At 52.1% G+C, this 15,307-nt stretch overlaps 2 protein-coding genes across 2 annotated transcripts; both read left to right on the top strand.

The window, feature by feature from the left end:
* Positions 1 to 268: 268 nt before the first annotated feature.
* On the top strand, positions 269 to 5,782 carry LIM2 (lens intrinsic membrane protein 2; the record flags this gene model as incomplete). Its single annotated transcript, XM_079907601.1, has 4 exons — positions 269 to 443; positions 4,142 to 4,291; positions 5,372 to 5,506; positions 5,721 to 5,782. The coding sequence occupies 4 exons, from the start codon at positions 269 to 271 to the stop codon at positions 5,780 to 5,782; spliced, it is 522 nt and encodes a 173-aa protein (XP_079763727.1).
* A 6,421-nt stretch (positions 5,783 to 12,203) lies between these two features.
* On the top strand, positions 12,204 to 13,990 carry NKG7 (natural killer cell granule protein 7). The gene is made up of 4 exons (XM_079906554.1): positions 12,204 to 12,576; positions 12,650 to 12,796; positions 12,884 to 13,018; positions 13,122 to 13,990. The coding sequence occupies exons 1-4, from the start codon at positions 12,420 to 12,422 to the stop codon at positions 13,178 to 13,180; spliced, it is 498 nt and encodes a 165-aa protein (XP_079762680.1). The 5' UTR covers positions 12,204 to 12,419; the 3' UTR covers positions 13,181 to 13,990.
* Positions 13,991 to 15,307: the final 1,317 nt, after the last annotated feature.

Raw genomic sequence — 15,307 nt, 5'->3', positions numbered from 1 at the left:
GGTTCTCAGCCTCTCCTCCCCCAGACTCAGGAGTCCAGATCCCGAGCTCCCTCTGCCCCCCCAGACCCAGGGATCCAGGTGTCCAGTTCCTTCCTCTCATTGGGACCTAATGTCCCAGCCCCCCAGCTCCCTCCTCACCTAGGATCTGGAAGTCTAGGGCCCCAGCTTCTTGTCCCTCAGACTAGGAATCTAGACCCCCAGTCCCTTCTCCCTCAGGACATGGGAATCCAGCTCCCGACCCCATCTCTCCTTTTACCCACAGATCACCATGTACAGCTTCATGGGTGGCGGCCTCTTCTGCGCCTGGGTGGGGACCATCCTCCTGGTGGTGGCCACGGCGACAGACCACTGGATGCAGTACCGGCTGTCGGGGGCCTTCGCCCACCAGGGCCTCTGGCGATATTGCCTGGGCAGCAAGTGCTACCTGCAGACGGAGAGCATCGGTGAGGCCCCGGGGCAGGGTCTGGGCTGTGCCTGGGGTCAGAGCCTCACGCGGGGCAGAACCTTACAGTGGAAAGGCCACCTGTTTGCAGATGGAGAACCTTGTGGCTCGGGGAGGGAAAGCGTCCGGCCCAAGGTCACTCAGCGTGGAAGGGGCAGAACTGGGATTTCAGTATTTTTTTCTAGTACAATTACAGGATGTACCGATTTAGAGGTTAAGTAGAGAGGTGACATTTCCTGGCATGAAATAGAGGTCAGGTATAGCAGTTGGGGCTGGGGTTATCAGAAGAGCATTTTCTAAATATCTACTAGGTGTCAAGAACTATATTAGGTACCAGGAGGATACAGAAGCAATACGGACCCTAAGTTTGCTAACACTGGATGAGGTACTTTTTAATACTTGCTGTGAGGCAAGCCATGTAACATATGTGTATATGTATATATGTGTGTGTGTGTATATGTGTATATAGATATATATGTGTATATATTACATTATATATTGTAAAAATGGAGATAAAAATAGTACTTACAGTATAGGATTCCTGCAATCTATATTATATAATACATATTATTATAATATACTATGTACCTCTACGTGCCTCTTTCCATATACATATATATTTGTATATATGCACAGTCTTCCCTCAGTCCCTCAGTAGCCACAGAGAATTGGTTCCAGGACCCGCCGTGGATACCAAAGCCTCCGGATGCTCAAGCCATGTAGTCGGCCCTCCGTATCCGCGGTTCCGTATCCACGGTGGTTCTGCATCTGGGGATTAAACCAACCGCGGATAGTGTAGTGCTGTATGTATTTATTGAAAACAATTCTCATGTAAGTGGACCTGCACAGTTCAAACCTGTGCCGTTCAAGGGTCAAATGTATATGCATGCATATATATGGAAAGAGAGACGCATAGAGATGTATAGTATATTGCATAATATATATTATACAATATACATTATGTAATATATTAATAATACATAGTATATCACATGTTCTATATTATCTGTATCCAATCATAGTGTAGTAATAATAATAACAATAACTGGCATGTACTGTTACTGTGTCCTACCTGCTATTCTAAGCGCTTTGCCTGGATTAACTCCCTTCGGTGTCCCAACAACACTAAGAGGGCTGTTCCGTTGTGTCCGTGAATTAAGACACGATACTTGACCTCAAAAAGTCAATTCTTCTGGGGAGGGGGTTGGGAAGAGGAGCCAACCCTCACTGAGCCCTGTGAGATGACAGGCTTGTGGCAGATCTCACCTACCCCATCTTACCAAACCTACCCATTTGCTGGAGGGATAAACTGAGACAGGGAGAAGTGGAAAGGTTTGCCCTGGGCTACCAGTCTCAGAGCCCCATCTGGCTGACTTCGTACATCCTTTTCATTTCTGGCTGTGTCCTTTGTCACACTTCTACCATTCCTCCTGCTTCAGACTGGGAACACCACCAGACACTCTGAGTTCCCTCTGCTGGGGATGGGAGAGAGGGAGGCTGGATGGAGGTCTTCAGCTTCATTTGATATCTTCATGACCACAAGACTGAGAGCCTCAGGGACATACCTCACCCCGATTGATTCTTGGGTATTTGTCCAAACAGCAGGTTTAATTTGATCATCCATCGTATAGCTGACGTAATCCGATCACCAAAATTAGAGCAGGAGTCCTGGGTTTGCTTCCCAGAGGCCAAACCCAACCCAGGACGCGTATGCATAGCATTTTTAAAGTTTCCAGAGTCATTACCAGTATTTTAAAAATCTGGAGATTTTTACATTAAAATCTGGACTTGCAGCTCTTCTTGAATAATCCAGCTTTGCCTGTCTTTTCCAGGCCCGTGGTCAGCTGGTTATGAGAAGCAAATGCCCCCTTCAAATGGGGTACACCAGTCAGGGGCCCCTCAGGAGACAGAAACCACACTGTGATTCGAATAGGGAAGGTTTTATCTAAAGATGAAGCTGATCATTGATCGCTGGTACATACGTGTTCCCCATGCAGCCTGCTGTCTCCTGCCTTTATTCACAGCTGCAGCGAAGCCTCAGAGGCATCTGTGTTTTCCACCCCTGCATTAGCCCAACCATGGGAAAGAAATAGGCTATAACATCCCCCATAAGTCCTCCAGACTTTTAAATACCCAGAGGCACGTGTATTCCTTTTCTAAGGCTGCCGTAACAAAGTACCACAAACTGGGTGGCTTAACAGAAATCTATCGCCTCACAGATCTGGAGGCTGGAAGTCCAAAATCGAGGTCTCTGCAAGGTTGGTTCCTTCTGAGGGCTGTGAGGAAGAATCTGTTCCCTGCCTCTCTCTTAGCTTCTGGTGGCTGCCCGGCAATCTCTGGTTTTCCTCGGCTTGTAAGTGCACCAGCCCATCTCTGCCTTCATTTTTGCGTGATGCTCCCCTGGGTGTGTGCCTGTCTGTACCTGTCTCCAAATGTCCCCATTTTATGAGGACACCAATCATATTGCATTAGAAATCCACTCTACTCTGGTATGACCTCATCTTAACTACTTACAGCTGCAAAGACCCTATTTCCAAATAAGGTCATATTCCGAGGCAGTGGGGGGAGGGGGGAGCAGTTAGAACTTCAACATATGAACTTGAAAGGGGAGACACAACGCAACCCAGCAGCCCGTACCAACATCCGTGGAGAAGTATCCAGGAATTGTTCTCCCCTAGACTTTCACAAGACAAAAGACTGCATTTTGCAAAGATCTAAGGCTTTTTCAGTGGCAGGATCCCAGTTCTGCCCGGGGTGATAATTGTCAAGGGTTCTTGGAGAGACAGAATAACAACGCGGTTAAGACGGAGGGCGTGGAGCTTGGCTTTCAACTCCAGTCCTTTTGCGAATTACGGGACCTTGAGCAAATCGCTTCGCCTCTCTGAGCCTCCGTTCCTTCACTTGAAAAATGGTCATGAAAATGTTACTTAGAGCATAGGGCTCTTGGAAAGAATAGATAGGATCATATATGGGAAGAGAGCCTGGCGCGTACTTGAGAGTTGCCAAATGGGAGATGAGATCATGATGAGCGTTCCCAGGGCATCTCCATTCATTCAACATGTTTCTTGAACACCTATTACGGGCCAGGCACTAGGTGCTGGGGATACAGCAGTGAGTGAGAAAGCCGGGCCCTTGCCCTCGCAGAGCTGAGAACTCAGCGGAGAGAGATAGACATCATAAACAAGTTAGAAATAAATTAATGGGACATTTCTAAATATGGGTAAGTGGTAGGAAGGAAGGGAAAGGGAGCATGGGAGAGAGGATAGAGAGAGAGTAGCAGGAGGATATGGGAAATCGGCATTCACTCACTCATTCATTCATTGAACAAGCACTTCTCCAGGCCCATGTGCAAATCAAACCTCTGCTGGTGTCTGTGGTGTAGAGTCGACCAGGTCCCTGTCCTCAGGGAGCAATCAGGCTGGAGAGGGAAACAGGCAAAGAGAGTCTCAACCCAGAGCAGGGAGTGAGGATGGTGCCTTGAGGGGAGAAGGGATGCTTCCCAGAGGAGGGGATCTGGGAGCCGGGCTTTGGAGGATGAATAGGAGTCTGCCAGGTGAAGAGGAAGTGTTTTTCAGAGAGGTGAAGGAGGAGCTAGGTCAGGAATACAGAGAGGGGTGAGGCATTCCTGCCCTCAGAGGTAGCAGCCTTCACCACTGAGGGCAAGGAAGGCACAGGAGTGACTGTGGGGTGCTCCCACAGCATACTGGAATGCCACCCGGGCCTTCATGATCCTGTCTTCCCTGTGCGCCACCTCTGGCATCATCATGGGCATCATGGCGTTCGCTCAGCAGCCCACTTTCACCCGCTTCTCCCGGCCCTTCTCTGCGGGCATCGTGTTTTTCGCCTCCAGTGAGTGACTCACCCCCTACACCTGCCCCCTCCCAGCTCCCTCTCCAGCTCTACCCCCAACACCACTTCCATTCCCCACTGTTCCTCACTCCACTCCACCCGCACCCAAATCCCCCCTCCACCTTCGACGACAACTTCAGGACTATTTCTAATGCCGGTCAGTTCTGACACCAGCTCTGTGTACCGCCATTCAATTGTGGCACTAACCACCGGAGCTGGCATCAGACCCCACAGGTTTAAAGGCACGGTTCCCAACCAGACTGCCCCTACTTCAGCTGCAAGTGGGGTCCCCAGCTCACCTGTACTCTTGACCAATCGGCTACAGATTCAGGGGTTCCCGGGACCTGCTCAGGTTCAGAAATGTGCTAGAATAACTCACAGAACTCAGGAAAGAACAATACTTACAGTTTTATTATAAAGAGTACAACTCAAGACCGGCCAACTAAAGAGATGCATAGCGTGAAGCCGGAGAGGGGTCCTGAACATGGAGTTTCCATGCACTCTCCCTGCAGAATTAGGGCTCGTCAGCCCATCCGTGCATTCACCAAACAGGGAGCTCCAGTGACCGCCAGCATCCAGCATTTCTACTGGAGTTTCATTACAAGGGCATGAATCAGTGGCCATGGGATTGAACTCTAACTCCAGCTCCCCTTTCCTCCCCAGAGGTTGGACTGATCCCAAGCGGCTCAAAGCCCCAACCCTCTATTCCCACGGCTGGTCTTTCTGCTGACCAGCTGCTATCCCTGAGTCATCTCTGATCATCAACATAAACTCAGGTGTGATCCAAGAACAACAAAGACACTCCTAGTACTCAGAAAATTCCAAGGATTTAGAGTTTCCCTCCCAGGAACCAGAGACAAAGACCAGTCAGATTCTTTATGACGCAACACAACCCCACACCATTCCCACCCTAACCCTACCCCTCATTCATTTTTACTCCCACTTTCAACTCAACCCCCATCCTCACCCTTATCCCTACATGCACCCATACCCCCTTCTCAATTTATTCATTCCCACCCCCATCTCCAAACCCGCCCCCATCCCCATTCCCCCACCCCCACCCCCGACCTCTCTCTCCAGCATTTTTCGTCCTGCTGGCCTTGGCCATTTACACTGGAGTCACCGTCAGCTTCCTCGGTCGCCGCTTCGGGGATTGGCGCTTTTCCTGGTCCTACATCCTGGGCTGGGTAGCCCTGCTCATGACCTTCTTTGCAGGTACTGGGTTTGGGCGTGGAAAGGCCAGTGTCCGGGTGAGATGATGGGGGCGGTCCCACACAGGCGCCCCCGGCACTGAACCAGAAGGCAGACTCCAAGCCCTGTGGACACCAGGGAGAAAGGGGATGCTGTGTCGGTGTCTTGGGCTGGGAGCAGGGGCTGGGAGGGCTGATGGGGGGCTGGGCGGGGTCAACCGGGATCTCTTCTCGCGCAGGAATTTTCTACATGTGTGCCTACCGGATGAATGAATGTCGGCGCCTGTCCACTCCCCGCTGAACCCAAATGTGTGCCCCGACTTCATCTGGATGTCAAAGTCAGGTCACTGAAGAGGAGGCGGTGGGTCTAGAGGCCTGAAATCCTGGTTCCTGGGGCCTGGTGGAGGCAGTTGAGGAGACCCAAGGCCCCAGCCACCAGGGGGGTTGTTAGAGAAACGGAATATCCATTAGAGAGACTTTTTGGAGTTTAATAAAAATGACGGAAACTACTGAAGTGTGGTCCCTCAGGCGTTCGAGTGGAGAGAAAGAGGGGTGAAGTGTGGTGAATGGGCAGGGGTGGTGGCCTTATAGTAGGCCTGCCTGCTCAGTTCCTGTAGGAGAGATGGGCACAGAGATAAATTGCACAGTCCCCACCCTACTAGATTCAACTTTTTTTTTTTTGGCGGCACCCCTCGATGTGTGGGATCTTAGTTCTCCCACTAGGGATCGAACCTGGGCCCCCTGCAGTAGAAGTGCGGAGTCCTAACCACTGGACCGTCAGGAAAGTCCCCGGGTTCAACTGCTAGGAAACCAACGTGTAGGTCCAATTCTGATGGGTGTGTTTCTTCCCCACACCACCAAGCGAATAACTCAATTCTGACACGATCTACCTAGAGAAAGTGTCAGATCACACAAGTTAAAGACACAGCCCTAGAAGACCGCGCCTCCCACTTCAGATGCCAATCACAAGCCCAGGTTGTCACTTGTGCTTCTGAGCAACCAGCAATAGACTAGAGGTCCCAACAACCCCCTCCTTGGGTTCCATTAATTTGCTAGAGCAGCTCACAGAACTCGGGGAAACATTTTACTTACTAGATCACCAGTTTTTTATAAAAGGATATAACTCAAAACAACCAGATGGGGCTTCCCTGGTGGCGCAGTGGTTGAGAGTCCGCCTGCCGATGCAGGGGACACGGGTTCGTGCCCCGGTCCGGGAAGATCCCACATGCCGCGGAGCGGCTGGGCCCCTGAGCCGTGGCCGCTGAGCCTGCGCATCCGGAGCCTGTGCTCTGCAAGGGGAGAGGCCGCAACAGTGAGAGGCCCGCGTATCGCAAAAAAACCCAACCAACCAAACAAACAAAAACCAGCCAGATGGAAGAGATTCACAGGTCAAGGTAAGTGAGAAGAGGTGTGGAGCGTCCATGCTCTCTCCAAGTAGGTCACTCTCCCCCAGAAAGCACGTGTTCACCAGCCCGGAAGCTCTCTGAATCCTCTCCTTCTGGGTTTTTCTGGAGACTTCATTACATAGTTATGATTGATTAAATCATTGGCCATTTGTGGTTGAACTCAATCTCCAACTTCTCTCCCCTCCCAGGAGGTCAAGGGGTGGGACTGCAATTTCTGACCCTCTAATCATGTGGTTGGTTCCCCTTCCTCTCACAACTTAGGAAATTCCAAGAGTTTTAGGATCCCTATGCCAGAAGTGGGGACAAAGACCCAATATATATTTATTATAAAACATAATATCACAGTAGGATAACACGATAAATGAAAAGATCTGTGGACCTTCCCCAGTGGTCCAGTGGTTAAGACTCCACACTCCCAATGCTGGGGGCATGGGTTCTATCCCTGGTCATGATAGGGACAGAATAAAGGGACAAAGTAGGTAATTAAATAGGGGATTAGTTAAATAGAGGATTTACTTACACTAGGGGATTGTAAGTAAAGAAAAAGTATGGGAGACCCCTATAAGTTAATGATCACTTAAGAAAGCAGGTTTGCTTAACCACAAAACCAAGCAGGCTTGCCTAGCAACAAAACCGTGCGACAGAAGTTTGAGACGTGTCCCAAAACAATAAAACAATGGTGGCGTGAGACCCACATCCTGCCCAGTGAGCTCAGTAACCCCCATGACATTCTCTCTGCACACATACAAGACAATAATTTATGGAAAGGTGATATTTCAAAGTGAAAGACCCTCATTGTACTGAGACCTGAAATAATTTTTCCGTAGTGCCATGACAGTCCTGGCTTGACCATGTAGGGACAAAAACACTCCCCTGCCCAACCTGGAGGCGGAGCTGACGATGGAAGCATGACGTCTACTCAAGAATGAGGAAGGAGGTGGTCCTCTCCCCCTCCCCACTTTTCCTTTGATTATAAAACAGGAGCCCCCTAAGGTCTCGGGGAGGCACCCTCTCGCCCACCCGCTTGTAAGCCTCACAAGTGTCCTGTTCTAATAAATCGCTTCTTATCTCATCACTTTGCCTCTCACTGAATTCCTTCTGTGCTGAGACAACCAGAGCTCCTCGGAGCCCTCCAGAACGCCACTGAGCGAATTCAGCCTGGGAACTCAGATCCCACATGCTAACTGCCCAGCGCAGCCAAAAAAAAAAAAAAAAAAAGGAACAACTGTGGAAAAACAACCTCCTTGCCCACTCGTGCCATCTCCAGTTGGCTCTCCCAACCTCCTGGCCCCTCCCTGGATGGACCCTTCCAAGGAGAAACACCAGAAGTCTGATCTGCACCTCGTCCTGCACTGCCTCTTCATCCATCATTCGTGACTTTGATCTTCTCTTCACTCACTCATTCATTAGTGCATTCAACAAACTCGTGCCAACTGCCATGAGATTTGCTAAAGCTTATCATGAAATGATAAGACTATTTAGGGAGGCTAATTCCAACAATAAGAATATTTATTACAGCCTAGGCTAGGAACTGTTATATTGATAGAGGCTTACTCCCTAGAAATATTTATTGGGACCTCCTCAAATAACCAAAATACTATATTTATAGAGGCTTCCTCTAGTAATAATAGCAACGGAAGCCTTCTTCTCTAATTATAATTTATTGAGGCCTATTTAAGTAGAAATATTTCCTGAGACTTATTCCAGGAATCATATTTATAGGGGCTGACTCTAGCAATAATAATGATGTTATAACTGCAGACTCGTATCTCCAACTACTTACTCAACATTTCCACCTGAAAAGAAGAGGCATCTCAGTTTTCACATATCTGAAGTTGAGCTCCTGAACTCTCTCACACCTCTCATCTGCTCCTCCCATGGTCTCCCCCAACTTAGTAAATGACAAGTCCATTTTTGTTTTAAATTTTTTTAAGGTCTTTTTTCTTTTTTTAAAAAAAATTAATTTATTTTATTTATTTTTGCTGTGTTGGGTCTTCGTTTCTGTGCGAGGGCTTTCTCTAGTTGTGGCAAGCGGGGGCCACTCTTCATCGCAGTGCGTGGGCCTCTCTTGTTGTGGAGCACAGGCTCCAGACATGCGGGCTCAGTAGTTGTGGCTCACGGGCCTAGTTGCTCCACGGCATGTGGGATCCTCCCAGACCAGGGCTCGAACCCGTGTCCCCTGCATCAGCAGGCAGATTCTCAACCACTGCGCCACCAGGGAAGCCCGACAAGTCCATTTTTATCTAGCTGCTCAAGCCAGAAACATTGGGATCACCCTCCATAGCTTTCCTTCTGTTACGTCTCACATCTGATTCATCAGCACATCGTTTTGGCTCCACCTTAAAAATGTATTCGGAATTGGACCCCTTCTTGGTCAACCATGGTTACCCCCTGATCCCAGCCACCATCATGTCTCACCTGGCTTATTGCCACAGACTTCTAACCAGCTCAGCCTCAACCCTTACCCACACCCCATCCAATCCCTGCCCCCGCAGTCCATTCTCTACACAGTATCTAAAGGATTTTTTTTTCATTTTTTCTTTTTCAAATTTAATTTTATATTGGAGTATAGTTGATTTACAATGTTCTGTTAGTTTCAGGTGTACAGCTAAGTGATTCAGTTATACATATACATATATCCATTCTTTTTCCGATTCTTTTCCCATATAGGTTATTACAGAATATTGAGTTCCCTGTGCTACACAGTACGTTCTTTTTTTTTCTTTTTTTTTTTTTTTTGCGGTACGCGGGCCTCTCACTGTTGTGGCCTCTTCCATTTCCATTGCGGGGCACAGGCTCCGGACGCGCAGGCTCAGCGGCCATGGCTCACGGGCCCAGCCGCTCCGCGGCATGTGGGATCTTCCTGGACCGGGGCACGAACCCGTGTCCCCTGTATCGGCAGGCGGACTCTCAACCACTGCGCCACCAGGGAAGCGGGTTCTTTAGGTTTTTTTTTAGTTTTAGTTTTTTTTAGTTTTTTTCTTTTAGTTTTTTAAGGAACCTCCATGCTGTTCTCCATAGTGGTTGTACCAATTTACATACCCGCCAACAGTGTAGGAGGATTCCCTTTTCTCCACACCCTCCCCAGCATTTATTGTTTTTAGACTTTAAAGGAGTTTTTATTAAAACATGATTCAAATCATGTCCCCCCCTCTGCTCTCAGTCCTCCAGTGGCTTGGACCTGGAGGTTGGATGAAGATAAAAAATGGAGGGGGTGTGCTGGGATTGAGGTAAGAATTACAGGGTCGGGGAGAAGTATGAAGAAGGAAGTGGGGGTGGGACTGGGGCTGGAGTTGAGACTGGAAATGCCATCTGGTGTGGGGATGGATGTGAGGAGAGGGTTAAGCGTCTGGGTGAGGATGGGTTTGGGTTTGGGGATGGGGTTGAGTTTGGAGTTGGGTTTGGGAATAAGAATGGGGTTAGGTGAGAAGATAGGGATGGGGTTAAATTCAGGGATGGAGTTGGGGTTGAGAAATGGGTTGTGTTTTGGGGTTAGGTTTGGCGTTTTTTTTGTTTTTGTTTTTTTTGTGGTACGCGGGCCTCTCACTGTTGTGGCCTCTCCCGTTGCGGAGCACAGGCTCCAGACGCGCAGGCTCAGCGGCCATGGCTCAGGGGCCCAGCCGCTCCGCGGCATGTGGGATCTTCCCGGACCGGGGCACGAACCCGTGTCCCCTGCATCGGCAGGCGGACTCCCAACCACTGCGCCACCAGGGAAGCCCCTAGGTTTGGGGATTGGGATGGGTTGAATTTGGGGTTGGAGCTGGAGTTTGGAATTGGAACTGGGGTTAAGGATGAGACTGAGGGAATTCCCTGGCTGTCCAGTGGTTAGGACTCAGCGCTTTCACTGCTGGGGCTGGGGTTCAATCCCTGGTCAGGGAACTAAGACCCCGCACGCCATGCGGTGTGGCACACACACACACACCAATAAATAAAATAAATAAAAGGATGGGATTGAATTTGTTGTTAGGAATGAGAATGGGGCTGGGTTGGAGGGTAGGGATGGGGCTAAGGATGGGATTGGAGCTGCCTGCGGTCAGGATGGTGTTGGGTTTGGGATGGGGTCAAGATGACAGATGGGGGGAATCCCCTGGCGGTCCAGTGGCTAGGACTCCGTTCTTTCACTGCCGAGGGCCCGGGATCAATCCCTGGTTGGGGAACGAAGATCCCACAAGCCATGTAGTGAGGCCAGAAAAGAAAAAGAGAGAGAAAAAGATCTCAGATGGGTTCTGTGCGTGTGATCACCACGTGCCCTCAGCTGAGACTTCCCGAAGCTGGTCCGGCAGCTAATCACAGGAGCCGTTTTGGGAGTGGCACCCCAGCTGCTCAGGACCTGGATCCCCTTCTGGGAGCCTGTCCTCAGGAGCGGCCAGTTACCCCACTGGTGAGCATCTGGGAGAAGGATGGGGGCCTGCAAACTGGAGTCTCCAACCAAGGAAGAGGACAGAGCCTCCTGGGTCACTCTGGTTCTCCCCTTCGCCAGCTGTCCTGGGACTGTTAGCTCAGTTCATCTGCGGGACAGAAGTCCTCTCCCAGGTCATTCCTGCTTCGTAGAGGTCAAGTTTGTCTGGGCCTTCCACCTGGGCTGTGGTACCTTTACCTTCTATTTGAGGTGGGGCCCAGGACCTGATGCTGCTGTGAGGGGAGGGCCAGAAAGTCCTGCACTGACATCCTTGACCCCCAACTCCCACTCCCCGACCACAGAAACCCAGATCCCGTTGATGAAGCACACCAGACGGAAAGCCTTGCTCGAAACAGCACTAAGTGTGAACTCATGTATCAGATGAGGATGTGGGCGTGTCTTCCCGCCACAAACTTTCAGAATTGCCATCGCTGTTTACCTGCCCTGGGCATAAGCTCTAAGTAAGGAGCCGGGAGTCTGTGTCCCCACGCTCAGGACCTGGAGTCTAGGCTTCCTAGCAGCTTCCTCCTTCAGCCCCAAGCATCCTAGCCTCCTTCCCCCTCCTTTTATGGAGACCCTAGAATTGGGGCCCCCGTCTGCCAGAACGGAAGGTTGCAGAACCCACAGGAAAGAATGATGCATCCCCCAACGGTCCCCTCTGGCTACACCTCCCCCTCCCATTGAACTCACACCCTGGCCTCACTCACCACACCCCACCTCTGGGCCTCCCAAGCCTCTCTCTCACCTCTTACAGGAAGCCCCCTCTGGTGTGGAGGGCTCCGAGGGCAGGAGGTATGGAAACGTCTGTAGAGACACACTCTACCCACCCAAACCACTGACAATGTGACACCTCCAGGGCCCTCCCCCCACCATATACTGTGAGGAGAACCTCAAGGGGTGGGGGGCGGGTGCCGATGCAAGCCGGGAAGAGAGGATGTGTGACGAGTCAGCCGCCACGAACTGGGTGAGACCAAACTAGTCTGATCTGAAGGACCACAGGTCCCCCAGCTGCCCCAACTGCTTGACTCTCCCAGGAGTCCGGGGGGCAGAGCTTCCTCCTTTCTCAGAGACCCAGGAATCTGTATCACCAGGCTTTTCATCACCCGGGACCCAGAAACCCAGCCTTCGCCCCCATGGAGCCCTGCCGGTCCCTGGCCCTGCTCACTAGCTCCCTGGGCCTGTTGTCTCTTTTGGTGGCTCTGAGCACGAATTTCTGGTTTGTGGCCGAGGGGCCCAGCTCCTCGTCTCACTCGGGCCTCTGGCCAAGGGGAGATCAGGGCTCAGTAGAAGGTAAGGGGGAGCGTGGGGAAGGGTGGGGAAGGGCCTGAGGGGACGGGCACTTAGCGGTCCCGTCTCTGAGCAGGCTATATCCGCGTGACACAGAGCTTCTGCATTCTGGCTGTCCTGTGGGGCCTGATCTCTGTGAGCTTTCTGGTCATGTCCTGCATCCCTTCACTGTCTGCCGCTGGACGCGGCCCCATTGTCTCGACCTTCATAGCCTTTGCCGCAGGTAAGGACTCCGGGCTGCGCTTGGGGCGCTGGGACCTGGTGAGTTTTCGCGGAGGGGCTGAGCCATCCTTCTTGTCTCCGTCCCCAGCCCTCTCCCTGCTAGTGGCCACGGTGGTCTACACTATCGAGCGGTGGAAGCAGCCTGGACACCCCCAGATCGACTCCTTCTTCTCCTGGTCCTTCTACCTGGGCTGGGTTTCAACTGTCCTCTTTCTCTGTGCAGGTGACTGCTGCCCTGGGGAGTTCCAGGGGTGGATAGGGGCCCAGCTGGGGGCTCTGAGGGAGCAGGGCAGGAGCCAGGGTTTAACTTCTCTCTGCCAACCCAGGTGGCCTGAGTCTGGGAGCTCACTACAGGGCCCACCGGCCTGGCTATGAGGCCGTGTGAACCACAGGACGGCTTTGGCGCTCCATTCTCTGAAGGCGTCATCAGGAACCATGAAGACAGCTGGCTCTCCTTCTTGCCCTGACTCCCAGCATCTGCAAGCTCTTTCCTTTGTGTCTTCATTCATTCAATAAAAATTTGCTGGGATCTGGTTATTCTGAGGTTAATGCTACCACAACAGAAGCCAGCGACACTGCAGCTCCACGGCGGATGACACTGGGCACCCAGAGAGGAGTCAATCCTGCTACCTGCCCTGCCCTAGAGATGCTCCCACCAGAGTGGGAACCAGTGTGGGCTCGGGCCTGGCCCCAGGGCCCTTGTCTCTCCATCCTCTATCTCTTTTCTTCCCTTTGTCTTTCTCCCTTTAGCTCTTTTCTTTTGCCCCTTCTGATTTTGTCACCCTTAGCGCGCCTTCCTCATTTCATTAATAAATTCACTCTTGGGACTTCCCTGGTGGTCCAGAGGTTAAGAATCCGTGCTTCCACTGCAGGGGACACGGGTTCAATCCCTGGTCAGGGAACTAAGAACCCGCAAGCCACGGGGTGCAGCCAAAAAATAAAGAAAGAAAGAAAAAGAACAAATTCACTCTTTCAGCTGGCTTTTCCTGAGTGCATCCTTTCTGCTGGGCCTCCCACTGGGGACGCTGAAGGTGAGTCAGATCAGGCCCTGCCCGCCAGGGGCTCCAAGTCCGGTGGGGGCAGGCAGAGCCCAGGGCGGGTGTGGCAGGAAGACTGGCTGTGTCTGGAGGAGGGGTGTGGTGTGGAGGTGAGCTTTCTGGGGAGACTGTGTTTAGGGAACACCTAAATACCGAGGGAAGGTAATGCAGGCAGAGGGACCCTAAGGTGAAGGCGTGGAGAGGCTGGGAGTTCTCAGGGGCTGGAGAATAGTGCTTTGTGGTCCACTGTAGAAGGTGAGCGGGAGGGGAAATGAGGATGGAGAGGCGGGTAGGGGGCAGCACCTCTAGCCCAGCAGTTGACTGTCTCTTGAGGGTGATGGAGAGCTAAGGGTGTGAGCAGGGGAGGGACAGCGTCTGGCCTGGGTGCCAGAAAGCTCCTTCTGGGGCCCATGGGGGAGGCTTGAAGGGGAGAGAAGAGCTTGGCAATCCAACAGGTGGGACATGAGACAGGACAAGGGTGCACTGGGGCCAGGGCATGAGAGGGAAAGGAGGAAAGGAGCCAGAAAGTTTCAGGGGGTGGGAGGAACTGGACTCAGGGATCCAAGGGCTTTGTAGGGTGAGGGGCAGGAAGAGGGCGAGGATAGTGCCCAGGGGTGTGGTCCAACTAGCTGGATGGGGTGATGGTGTCCTCCCTGGTTTGGTGGAAGATGCTGAGATCAGTGGGGATGTGGTTGGGTGTCAGGGTCTGGGAGGTGGTCAGAAGCAGGTGAGGACCTGGGCTGGAGATGCAGTGTGGGGTGCTCTCAGAGCATCAGTGGTCACTGGAGCTCACCTGGCAAGAAGATGCAGAATGGAGTTCTCCCGGAGAACCGGCCTTGAGAAGTGGAGGGAGGGGCAGGAGGCTGCCTGGGGGCCTGGGAGGGCACAGAGAGCTGGGGACCAGGAGAGCTTATGGGGTCAAGGGAAGAGCAGCTTCTAGGACACGGGCTACCATGTCATGGCCCTCAGGGTCCCCCAGACTTGCCACCTGACTCTGAGCTGTCAGTTTGCCAGAAGAGCTGCTTCTGTGTGTGTGTGTGTGTGTGTGTGTGTATGGGTGGGTGGGTGGTTATCTCTTTAAATGGCCACTAGAGAAGGGGGTTCTGGAACTCCTGCTGCCTCACAGAGACCCAGTCTCCCTTCCCCCACCCTCTGGGCTCTGTCTGAGAAGCCCTGGGAGCTGTGGGTGAGTCATTTAGGTGGGTGTGTGGTGGGGAAGGCAAGGGACAGGCCAAAGTCACGTCTACTGGGGGATGGAGGTCTCTGGAAGGCAGAGGTTCCTAAGCAGTGATGCCTGAGGGGGCAGGTGGTCTTGGGTCTGGGAGGGGCCTGAGGGGGGTGGTCCCAGAAGTAGGGGCACCAGGCAGGGGTGCAGGGGTAGCCATCTGGGATATGGAGGGACATGCAGGAGGGGGTCTCAGGGACCTGGGGGTGGGAGGAGCGTTGGCCAATCCTGCATGTGTGGTCCTCGGCAG

This window comes from Stenella coeruleoalba (genome assembly GCF_951394435.1).
Source record: "Stenella coeruleoalba genome assembly, chromosome: 20".
Classification (NCBI taxonomy): Eukaryota; Metazoa; Chordata; class Mammalia; order Artiodactyla; family Delphinidae; genus Stenella; species Stenella coeruleoalba.
The sequence above is the reverse complement of the archived record's forward strand: the minus strand, read 5'-3'. Positions and strand labels throughout refer to the sequence as shown.